Here is a 13,205-nt window from a genome sequence, read left to right on the forward strand (position 1 = left end):
GGAATGTTTTTGTCTGGTGAGCGCCCATTGTAAATCCCTAGCTATGATGCCATTCTAATGACTTTAATCTTTCTAAGAACAGCCAATTCATCCATTTATAACATAGTCCGATATTAAATTGTTTACATTCATCTGTTCTGTGCCAGCCCAGGGAAAGACATTAGTCTTTGCACCATAGTAAACTGGCCCCTCCTCCTTTACTTTCTCAGGAAAAGGCATCACGGTCCACCCCTACTGCTGAAGCCTGGAACTGATGTGTATTCTGAGTTTCTCCATCATTCTGTGCATTCAATCACCAAGTCAAACTTCTTGATAGTTTTCAGATCCACTCACTTCTTTCAGTCTCCTGTGACCACTACCTTAGTCTAAGCCCACATCATCTATAGAACAACTACTGTGGTCTTCTAATGGTCTCCATGCTCCCATGATTGCCCTTTCCAGTCCATTCTCCTTTGCTTTAAATATTCATCAGTACCCACTGCTCTCCATAAATAGGTATTCTGTAATTTCTATTCATAAGTGTTTTTATTTCACACATTAGTAGGACAGACTTTGACTTGTCCATAGAAAGCAGTGATCTGAATTCTTGAACTTCTCTATAGATTTATTTAAAGGGAAACTCTAGCTTGCAAGCTCCAAAAGACTAAAATTTAGGGACAAAATAAGCCATTTATAGATTTCTGTGTTACAGGGAGTTCCCTGGCAGTTCAGTGGTTAGGACTCCACCCTCTTATTGCTGAGGGCCCAGGTTTGATCCCTCGTCAGGGCACTAAAATCCCACAAGCCTCATGGCACAGCCAAAATAAATAAATTTCTGTGTTGGAATATTAATAAGAAATCATTGAAATCAGAGAGTATCAGGACTAGACTGATCCTTGGAGATTATGTGGCTCAACCTCATCATTTTATAGGTAAGGAAACTGTGGCCCAGGCACAGAAAACAAATTGATCCTTCTAAATATGGAATCTCATCATGTAACTCCTTTTCTTAAAATCTGTCCAGGCTTCCCATTATGGTCAAGATGAAGTCTAAATTCCTCAGCGTGGCATACAACGTCTGTATAGTCTGGCCTTTCCTTATCTTTCCAGACTTACCTTTTGCTCCTCTCTCCAACTTATCCTTGAACTTGATGTTTCCAAGTAAACTGTGTTCTTTCTTACCCACACGACATTGCACATAATTTCTCCTAGTCCTTCCCATTTTGAATGCTAAATCCAAACCATCCTTCAGACATCTGATTAGACATCATCTCCCCTGCAAACATATCCCAGATCCCCTCTACACTACCAAGCATGTGTCACCATCATAGCATATTCACAGCATCCTAACTGCCTTTGAACAATCTGTTTCCATCACTGGACTGGAAGGAATAGAGAGTTGAGGGCAGGGACCTGCATCTTACTCATTGTTCTGTCCTCACATCTTGATCAGGTATCTGACATCCAATATTTAAGATTAATTATTAATTCTCTTTTAACTTGCCTAGTATACTTCAATTATTCCATCAGCTCTTCTTACAAAATCTATTTTCAGAGGGAAAAAAAACTTGTTCATTCACCTCAATGCATAGGTCACTGATAGTTTTAAATGACAACTCTTCCTAGAAGCATATACATTTTTAGGGGAACAAGGTTTTGAGTCACAGGAATGAATTCCCAATGCAGATAATCCAACCATAAATAGTAAGCCATGAGAGTATTTGTGATGGAAAGAAAACTTTCCCAGAACCTTCAACACAGTCATATAGGTGATCTACTCTCACCTCACCCTCACAGAAGAATGACTCTATGTTTTTGTCTATAAAAATCAGATCACTTGTTGGTTATTTTTCTCTGTATTAAGAAAATCATTGTTTACCCACAGTAAAAATGCCTGATTTAATTTATAACATTTCTGGTTTTGTTTCAGGGAAGCAATGTTATGGAAGATCAAGATCTGTTGGAAATTGGAATCCTTAATTCTGGGCACAGACAAAGAATTCTACAGGCAATCCAGCTCCTTCCAAAGGTAAGCCATGCTTTATTACCTTAGCCCTGAATATAGTCCCAGTGGTTTTAAGTCCAGGTGTGCAAGGGGTATTAGGATTTAGGACAATATGTCTGCATATTGATGCAACTCCTCAAAGCAGGTCTTCTTAGTCCAGCTAAACATTCAGACTCATAAGACTACTATGAGCCACAGTAGATCTATCAAGAAAGATATAATACAGGAAATGCCACTGGCTAGCAGGGCAGCTTCAGAGTTTTTCTTCAGTGGGATTCTTTATGTCAGTACAAACATCAGTCCATGCCCACCAGGTGACAGATCAGGTGCAAGAAGACAAGATCAATATAGGGTGGGTACAAGAACGTTCCTGGATCAGAAGCCTCATGCCCTTAAAGGCTCATCTCTTGTAATAACTCCATAGCCCTAGCCTCCAGGGACAAGGAACCTGCCTAATCACAAGTCATCACTCAGGGAAGTCCAAAATATCGCATCCCCATCAGGTATTTGTAGTTCATGTATAAATCTTCCCAGTCCAGATGCAGTTTACCAACCAGGCATCATTTTAACTTTAAGTAGTATGTTACCTAGCAACAGAGTTAACCTTCTGTTTCCAGATGAGGTTTCATAAGAGCCTAAAACAACTGGTCTTCAGGATATGTAGGATTTTAATTGGTAAGGAAAGGGAAAGGCATTTCAGGGGCCAGCAGGAATCACATAGATAGAGGTACAGTCCAGGCAACAAACTGCCAGAAGCATTAGGGGAACAGCGATACTCGTGTGGTTTAAAATCCAGTGGGATTTGCACAACACTGTGAATGTACTTAATGCCGCTAAAGTGTATACTTCAAGATGGTTTAAGGTGGCAAATTTTACATTTTGTTATTTCACCATGGTTTAAAAAATAATTTTTAAAAAAAGAAGAAAAAATCCAATGTGATTAAAACAATTTGGAGTCAGAGTTAAAACAGAAAAAGTAAGTTGGGTCAGGTTGGTATCAGGCTAAGGAATTTGAAATTCATTCTGTAAGCACAGGGGAATGGACATGACTAGACTGCTTTAGGCCAGTTAATTCTGAAGACTGTATACAAGAGGAATTAGAAGGAGGGAATGTTGAAGTTGGGTCATACACTTGGAAAAAGATTCAGGGGGCAAGAGTGGAGGCAGGGTAGCAGATGGACGGCAATAGATGCACCTAAATATATGAATTTATTATATATTTTGTATTCTCCTCTGTGCTTTTCCTTTCTAAGGAGGCTGTAATTTCTCCTTCTCAGAATGGGAAAGATAAATACTAACCACTGTTTCTAAGGAAGTGACATGATGAAATTTGCCAGCTGACAATGAACTGAGTTTCTACTGATAGAAACTTACCACTTTTGCAAATTCAAGGAAAGTCAAGCATACAACGGAGTTTTAGTCATACAATTTTCTAAACTAAAAGAAAAAGAATAAAGCATCCTTAAAACTGTATCTGGAGGTAATTCTTATTAACATACTGTTCACCTCGCTACTTTTGTATCTTTACTTAGAATATTAGTTCCTCAGCAAGTTTTCTCCTCACTCTCAGCAAGGACTCCTGCACTGCTGTAACCCCAGAACCTGCCACAGTGCCTGCCCCCTAGGAGGCACTCAATAAATCAGTGAATGACTCCCCACTTGTCACAAATCTGCCTGCCATTTAAAGTTCAACTCAAACGGTTCTACATCACTTTTTTTGTGAAACTTCTCCTAAAGTGAAACCACTTCTCACCACCTTAGTAATTATTACCCTAGTCCACACCAACCACCTCTAATCAGGCTACCACAATAGATTCTAACCTGTCATCTCTAGGTTAGACTACTTGAGTCAGTTTCTCATTGGTCCTCTCACCTGGACAATGCATAGATGCCTAATCTCTGTCCTGGTTACCGTTCTTACCACTTTACGGTTGAATTTCCACACGGCGCCCAGAAAGAAATGTAAATCAGATCATGCCACATCCTGATTAAAATCTCCAGTGGATTCCCTTTCTCACTTAGAACAGAATCTTTATCATGACCTACGAAAGTCAGTAGGATCTGACCCCTTCCCACCAATATGACCTCGTCTGTCACTCTCCCTCTCTCCCACACTCTAGTCATGTGGCTTTGTTCCAGAACATGCCAAACTCATTTTTGTCTCAAAGCCTTTTTGTATTGGTCTGTCTGCCTGGAAAGCCTTTTCTTCATATCTTCAAGTGCTCGCTCCTTGCACCATCAAATCTCTACTCAGCTGTCACCTCCTCACAGAGGGTTTTGTGCCCTCAAAGTCACACCCCTCACCTACTGTCACTGTCCTTCATATTGTCCTGCTTCAGTTTTCTTCATAGCACTTGTGGCTACCTGAAGTTATATTATTTATTTGTTTGTTTTCTTCCTTATTTTTCATCTCACCCCCAGGATGCAAGGTCAATGAAATAAGGGACCTTGGCTATCTTTTTCCCTTTTATATATCCAGTCCCTGGAATAGTGCCTACCACATCAAAAAATAATTTGTGGAATGAAAGAATACCCTGCTCTTTCTTTCCTCTGAGATTTGATGGCCCTATGCTTGTTCTGTCTGAAGGTACTAATAATATTTTACTACTTTTATGTTATAAGCATCCTGAGGGCAGAGACAATGTCACATCCATCCTTGACCTTCCCACTGTGCTTAGCTCAATACATGCACATTAAAAGAATGAAAGAATGAGTGACTAAACAAATGAATATTTTTTCACATGTTATTCAAATATAAATTTTTTAATCAAAGAATATCTCAGTTTTTAAGCTGTGTCTATAATCCTGTACAGGCCATTTTGAGAAACAAAAGAACCTGAACCCAGAATTATTTGAAGAATAAATGATGTATTTATTTTTAAGAGAGAATATCATTCCCATTAGAGAAAACCATATAATAGAAATAACACAAAATTAAGCTTCTATCAAGAGGCTGATGCTGTAGTGCTTACTATGCACCCAGATGAGTAGAGAAGATATAAAAACACCCAAACCCGTGTTCAGCAGTACAAACAGAATGTTATAATGCTACAGATGGATGCTTTGCCTTCTTAGGTCGTGAGCCCAACCTTTAGGTGGTCGACAGTGTAATTCTGCTGCCAGCACGTTCATTTGCATTCACTCTAACTTTGCACTGCCAAAAAATGGACAAAATGTCTCTTCATTTTGCTTGTGCAGTTTTGGTCCTCAGAATATTTGTGTCTTCATCTGTCATGAGAAATACTCCATGATTGCTACCTGAGATCCTTTAATTAACATATTGTGTTTTGGAATTGGTGAGATTGTTCCTAAAAAGAGAAAAGGTGGTTTGCTAAGTGCAATCTCGATGTGTTAGCACAGTTCCATGCATGTTTTTTATGCTTTATTTGTATTTGTTGTTTCAAGTTTCAAATACAGAAGTTTATTCTTTTGGTAACAATGTTTTTTCTATAATATTCCCTTTTTAATATTGAAGTATTTACCAGTGCAAAGATCTGAATGGTCTCCAGTTCATTTGATGCCCTGAACACAAAGAATGTGTTCCACGTAGACATCTTTAGAACAGTAATCACATTAATCCCTCTTCTCCATCCATTCTTTCCTGTGTTTTACAGTGCCTGACCTTTAGTAGCAAAGCTTAATTATCCATCTTCATCCAGCATCCACTTCCCTCACCAACCCCAACTCAGTCTTTCCTTAGGTCCGAAAGTTTCCCACGACTTTTACCCTTCTCTCTTTTTTTTTTTTCTATCAAAGGGTAAGGATCTATTTTACATAAAGAAATATTACAAATTTATAAGTGAACCATAGGCAAATTAACAAAATAATTGCCAGAATAAGTTACAAGGCATAACATTTCAGGGGATACACTAATGGAAAATAAGCATGAAAAAATGCTTGGCCTCCTTAGTAATTGGTGCAATGCTAATTAAGATGACAATAAGATACCAGTTAATACCCACAAGACTGGCAAAATTAAGGCACCTCATCATTTCAAGTATGAGGGTGGTTGAGGTTCAATGGGAACCCTAGTACATCCCCATAGCGGTTTACATTTTTTTTTTAACATCTTTACTGGAGTATAATTGCTTTACAATGGTGTGTTAGTTTCTGCTGTCTAACAAAGTGTATCAGCTATATGTATAGATATATCCCCATATCCCCTCCCTCTTGCGTCTCCCTCCCACCCTCCCTATCCCACCCCTCTAGGTGGTCACAGAGCACCAAGCTGATCTCCCTGTGCTATGCGGCTGCTTCCCACTAGCTATTTTACATTTGGAAGTGAGAGAGTGGCATGGACATATATACACTACCTTTTCTCTTTTTAAGAAGGGACACATACCAAAAGTTCTATGAGAAGATGGCTTATTTTGTAGTTTCCTAGAAACTTTAAGCATATTGGGCTTTTTCTGTCCCCTAGACACAGGGAAATTATCTGATTACTTATCTGGAACGTGTAATTTACCTTTCTCCAGGTAAGAATTCTGTGTTGCCAAGTCTTTGGATAATCCTTTAAAATCTTTTTATAAGGGCATAATCTCTTTTGTCCTTTGACAGTATAACACCTGGAGGTCAGGAATTCAAAGGATTATCATTTTAAAGGTTTGCAGGATTTCGTGTCAAGGCCCATAGTGTATCTGCTCTCTTAATCTCTCATCCTGAATTGAAAATGCATTTCAGCACGCTAGCAACTTTTATATCACATGCTCACTTCACTTTTTAATGTTTTTTCTTATACTTTCCTGTTTCATAATATCTTTTGGAATTACTTGGTAACTGTCTACACTCGCTATTTGCTCCCACTCATCCTTCAACCTACTTGGGTCTAACTAGTTCATCTGCTGCCACCCCACATGACAGTGCTAAGGTCACCAGTGACCAGCAGAGCAGAAATTCCGTAAGCTGCTTTCACCTCACCTTGGCTTCAGTGGGTTCTGATACTCTTGTCAGCTGTCAACCTCGTCCTCTTTCGGCCTCCACAATACCCAGTTATCTTCCTGCCTCTCTGCCGTTCCCTCTCCTTGCCTGCTCATTCTCTCAGTTAGATGTTGGAGTTTCTCAAAACTCAAAATATTTGATGACTAGTAAGTGTAGTTATCACAGGACTCTTGATCATAGCACAGTTTCTGGTATTCATTGTTTTGTTCATTGCAACCCTACTTTATTTTACTGCATAATGAACACCTACATTTTTAAGTTCAGTTCAATTTTACCAGTATGTGTTGGGCTACATGATTTCAATTGTTTTTTTCACTGAATGGCACTGAAAAGCTCTGTCCAGATAAATTATCCCCTTCCCCATCCTCAGTTTGAGATTTTGGTTTAAGAAAACAAAACAGAACAAAAACAGAGTTGTCTCTTATTCCAATAGAAAAACAAGATTCTCTGTTAGGGATCTATTGCTGTATAACAAGTTACCTCAAATCTTATTGGGATATAACAACATTTATTATCTCTCTTTCTGTGGGGAAGGAATCTAGGAGCAGCTTAGCTGGCTCCTCTGGCTCTGGGGTCTCTCACAGGACTACAGTCATCTTGAGACTCAGCTGGGGAAAATCCACTTCCTAGCTCACTCATGTGGTTGTAGGCAGGATTCTTATCTTTGGGAGATTTTGGTCTGAGGCCTCAGTGCCTCACAAGCTATTTATTGGCTGAAGGCCTTCCTCGTTTCCTTGTCACATGGGCCCCTCCATAAAGAAACATGAAGCTAGTTTCAACAGCATAAGCGAGAGGACAAGAACATGTTAGCAAGATGAAAATCTCAGTCTTTTGTAACATCCCATCCTTTTGCCTATTCTATTCATTACAATCAAGCCACTAATCCAGCCCAAACATAGGAAGAGGTATTTACACAAGTGTGTGAATACCAAGAGGTGGGATCATTGGGGCCATCTCAGAGGTCTTCCTGCTACAGATACACTTTATAATGATCCACTTTACAGTCTAGTTTCCATGTCTACATTTGTGGTCAAAATGGAATAACCATTACATGGTTACAACAATAAAGGCATCTTTTATTTCCATGGGCCATCTTCATGGTACTATGATATTTACAATTAGATGATTTAGTAACACATTAGTAATCACCATTCAAAAAAGAGGCACATGTCTCTAATCTGTAAAATTAGGTATAATGTAGCATGACATGACACAATCATACAGAAATTAGAGACCTTGAAGATTTGCCAATTGCACATAAAGACTTCATGATTTGAATGCCACTGATCTAAGTGATGCATACAAATCAGGAATCCTATAAAACATTACAAATTTTAAAAACATGTTCATTCTTCACTGGTGCCTCATTATTGAAAGGAGCATATTTTCATCTATATTAGGGAAGTGAATTGGTCAAACTCTCTCGGAAAATACTTTAAGGATGTTAGCAAATTAAACACATTTTTAAAAAACTAACACAGCTAGACAGTAAAAGGGACCATTTAACTTTAGACCTGATCAGAACAAATAGATAAAGGCAACAGTTGACCAAAAAAAGCTTGGGATACAGAGATATACTGGCAAGGACTGAAAACTCAAACACTTTTAAAGGCAAGACAATATGGAGTAGTGGAAATTGTGGCAAACTGGAGAGCATAAACGCTGCCCCCCCAAAACAAAATTGGTCTTGTTTCCACTTTATCAATTAAACAAAGCATTAGGGACCAGATTTGGTTATAGCTGTGACTTTGCTACCCCCAAAATTAAAGTCTTAATACAATAGAATCCCTAATTATTTCAGAGTTCAAAGGAGTATTATGAATGTGACATTATCTCAGTTTGGCTTCCTGCCCAGAATTCTGCTCTTAAATACCCTAGTTCTTTCAAGGTGCTTGAAATTCAGATGTTTGTTGATTCTAGTCTTGATGGTTGATGAAGATGTGTGCAAGATTTAGGGGGAAATTGTACAACCAATGTAACTTTTTTAAAACTCTAGAAAGGAAGGTTCAGTCTTATTTCCCTGTCACTTAGAAAAATGATAGCAAACCATTCCTGCTTCTTCTGCTATTTTTCAGAAGGGCAATGACAAAACATAGGCTATAGGCACAGATTCTCTTGTTGTACCTTTTCACAGGGTAACTTTTCATTCCCCTGTGCCACACTCACTCTCCATCTACCCTCATTCTTTTTCCTTGCATTTCTTTCTTTTCACTGGCAGGCATCTTAAATTTCATGCCATTCGATGTTTGACCTACCACCCTGTGGACATCCAGTAAAATATATACTCTCAAACACAATCCCACACACATATGTGCACAGTTAGTATGGCGGCCCTAACCTAAAGTTAATACATGACTGGACCCATGGTCTAACTGAGGGCATGAGGTATTCCACCTCCTGTAGGTATGGTCCTTTGTGGGAGAAGCTGTGGTGTTTCTAGAGTCTTTTCAAGATCTATTCAGTTCTGTAAATGTCTTTTCATTCTGGGACAAACAGACATGCTCACTTAGATCAGTGTAAAAGATTATTTCGTTTTCAGGATAAATGTTGGTGCCATTGGAGAACGAGGAAGGAAGAAAGAGTAGTTGACCTTAAGGTCATTTGAAATAAATAAACTTTGAAGTGACAGCAAGTCATTCAGATCTTTCTTATTATTCCTTAGTCTATATAATCAGGTAATGAACTCTAGCCACTGTAAAAAACAACTCCAAAATCTCAGTGGCTTAACATTATCAAATTTATTTCTCACTCATACTAAGTCCATGGTGGTTTAGGCAGCTCTCCTCCAAGCAGAAACTCAGGGATCCAGGCTTCTTCCATCATGTGGTTCTCCCATCTTGGAGTTCTTTGAGAGCTGCCCTAAGGGTAGGGGAGAGAGGAACATAGACGATCACACAGGATATTCTGTCGCCAGGCTTGGAAGTGCATCATTTACTTTAGACCACATTTGACTCACCAGAACTCAGTTTCATGACCCTTGCTAAACTGCAAGGTAAGCCGAGAAATATAGTCTTCCTTCACAGGAGCAGCTAAATGGAATTCCTGAGAATCTAGCCATTCTGTGTCAGAAACTCCTTTTTCTTTCTGCACCTCAGCTGCTGCCTTTCTTCACACTAGTATTCATTCCTTAAGATTTATTCCTTGGAGAAGCCTTTTGAGACATCCTCTATCTGGGCTAGAGTGCTAATTTAACCTTCTGTGCTCCCATTACACCCGATAAAACTACCTATTGACTAGTTTGTGTCTCTCACTCAAGGTTAGGATCTTTTTCGTATTCATCTTCATTTCCTAAGCATGGAGCACCTGGATGTAGTAATGCTCAGTTAATATTTATTAGAATGGACTGAGCCAAACAAGAATGCAGATTAGAAATCAGTCCTGGGCTTCCCTGGTGGCGCAGTGGTTGAGAATCTGCCTGCCAATGCAGGGGACACGGGTTCGAGCCCTGGTCTGGGAAGATCCCACATGCCGCGGAGCAACTGGGCCCGTTGAGCCACAACTACTGAGCCTGCGCGTCTGGAGCCTGTGCTTCACAACAAGAGAGGCCGCGATAGTGAGAGGCCCGCGTACCGCGATGAAGAGTGGCCCCCGCTTGTCGCAACTGGAAAAAGCCCTCACACAGAAACGAAGACCCAACACAGCCAAAAATAAATAAATAAATTTATAATTACTTGTTTAATGAAAATTAAAAAAAAAAAAAAGAAAGAAATCAGTCCTGAATAGGTCAAATTAGGACTCCCAGGTTAGGAAATTTCCCAGCTGAGCACCTTTATATTTAAATGTTTTACAAAGAAGTAAATGAATATAACACCCACAACCTGGTGGCCTGCATTTTCCTCCAGAGACCTCCTCCACCTTGCCCCATGCTTTCTGTTTACAAGTGGAAACCAATAACCAGCCTGTTCTTCGGGAGTACATCGGGAGAAGGAATGGCCGCTATTTATAAAGCTCTTTGAGCCCTTTGAAATGACAAAGCCCAGTACACACAAAGTACAAAATAGCTATAGCTGTTTGGGCTGGAGAGATATCCAAATAACTGCTAGACGTGAGAGCAGTGCAGTCCCAACTTACTTATGGACGCTCCGTTCCAAGGTTTTTACACCATTTCAGAAAGCAAGGTGACTGCTGCATTCTTCCTAAGCTAAAGATGGAGGATTTGAAATGTTTTGTTTTACGTGAATTTATCTTAGAATACTTTATTATGTATACCAGCAAACTGAACTATCATTTTACTATGAACTATCATGAACTATCATTACTATCATTTATCATATCCCCCATGATATTTACAGAGAAATATGGGAGGAATTTTGCAAGTAAATAAATTCTGATCTATCGCCATTCCCAGCAGCTGTCATCCTTCACCTTTGAGAAGTTCACCCCCACTTAATAAAGAACAATGGCTCCCTTGGAATGATAGTGCAATCAGGAGTAAGAGTAAAGGAATTTAGATATCTGAGCACTTTCTCTTCCTAATGTAATTCTTCCAAGAAAATCACAATTTAGAGCAGCAAAGGGCCTTAAAATAGCCAGCTCAACCTCTCACCTGAGTCATTTCACAGGTGAGGATAAGCATCGGTCATACTAAATGGCTCGCCTCAAGGCAGATTGTTCCGTAGTGACAGAGCTGGAGCGAAAATCCCAGGTGTCTGTCCTCATGACAGTTGCCTCCTGGGTGATACTTTGTTATACCTGAGACCCAAGGCTCTGAAGATGCTTGGGTATTTGTGAGAGAAACTGTAAAAGGACAAGAAAGAACCAAATGACGAAACACAGGAAAAGGAATTGATTATAAAATTGGGTTTCCTTTGAAGTTTCAGGCTGTAAAGGCAATTTTTACAACTTCCGTAGGCCACTAAACTCCATTCTCAAGACTGGAAGGGAAGGGCCGTGGCAGGGATCCAAAAGCCCTAGAAAAGCAGGAAGGAGACACTTGAAAAAGGAGAAAGGAAGACACAGACCATGTCAGCTGTCCAGCAGCCACTGGGGGTCAAGCTGCTTGTTTATCCTTGTAGGCGGCCTTAGAAAAGCTTCACTAGCAGTAGGAATTGCTGTGTCCAAGAAGGAAAGGTACAATTAAGTAAAATAACTAAAATAATCTTATTTATTTTCTTCTTTAATCTGGATAGAGAGGAGGGAGAGATGGGCAAGATGGAAGGGCACTCTCTAGGAGAGAGTGAAGACACATCATTAGAGCATTAAACTACACAGAGATGACATTTTTACAGGATTAAGCCAGGAAGCAGCATGGTGTAATAGTTGGTACCATGGCCAGAACTCCCTGAGTTTGATTTCACCTGCCCCGTAGGGGTGTTCTAAGAATTAAATGAGTCAATATTTGTAAAGCACTTAAAATGGAACTTGGTACATCATATGTGCTGTATTCATATATATTAAGTAAAATTTTAAAAGAAGATTGAAGGTGAACCAAGAAAAAAAGTGAGGTTCCTTCAATCCATTAATTGTATCTGAAAATTATTACTTCAGGTATAAACAATAAGCAAAGTGAATCTCCTTTTATTTATTCATTTAATAGATATTTTATGAAATACCGACCACATGTCAGGCACTGTTCTAGATGTTGAGGATGGTGAGGAAACAGGACCTACAAGGTCATTCTCCTCATGCAGCTTATTTTAGTGGGGTATGCAAACAAAAATTAGTAAAAATATGTCCTATCAGGTAATGATTGGTGCTATGGAGAAATATTAAGCAAGGGAACAGACAGAGTGACAAGAAAGTATGAATGCTATTTTAGATGGATAAACTAGGATTCAGACCTGAGCAGTTTACTGAGGTTCTTAACTATATTGTCTAAACATTATACTTCAAAGCACAATGAGGATACTGAGGGGATAATCCATTTAAGCTGCCTTCCAGGAACTTAGAATTTTCAAAAAGGAACTTTCTTGAGCTTTTATTTTAACCTAATTTAATTCTAGGTTAGCCACCTACTACTTGTGTCACCTTGGACATGTTACTTAAATTCTATAATCTGTTTCCTTATCTGTAAAATGGAGATAATAGTAGAACCTACCACATTAAGTTATTGTGAGTTATACATTTTCAAATGCATATGAAGTGTCTGTCACTTAGAAGGACTAAGTTAAAATTAGTCATAGCCACTTGTATTTGTTCAATAAGTGCTCACCAAATTAACAAAACTTAATAAATTTGGGGGGTTGCTCTTGCCTGGGGCCAAAAAGCAACAGAAAGGAACTCAATTACTGATATAAGAGAGTCTGTGACTGAAAATGCCCATGACTACTTTACAACAGTGAGC

At 39.2% G+C, this 13,205-nt stretch overlaps 1 protein-coding gene across 16 annotated transcripts in view; it reads left to right on the forward strand.

Moving 5' to 3' along the window:
* Positions 1-13,205, forward strand: part of ANKS1B (ankyrin repeat and sterile alpha motif domain containing 1B) — a 1,163,439-nt gene that overhangs the window by 818,548 nt on the left and 331,686 nt on the right. For all 16 annotated transcript variants that reach the window (XM_060164617.1, XM_060164618.1, XM_060164622.1 and 13 more), the window contains one exon: positions 1,910-2,008. In XM_060164617.1, coding sequence (XP_060020600.1) covers positions 1,910-2,008 — 99 coding nt within the window. The remainder of the gene's footprint in view (positions 1-1,909; positions 2,009-13,205) is intronic.

The sequence above is a fragment of the Lagenorhynchus albirostris genome, chromosome 11, assembly GCF_949774975.1.
Source record: "Lagenorhynchus albirostris chromosome 11, mLagAlb1.1, whole genome shotgun sequence".
Classification (NCBI taxonomy): Eukaryota; Metazoa; Chordata; class Mammalia; order Artiodactyla; family Delphinidae; genus Lagenorhynchus; species Lagenorhynchus albirostris.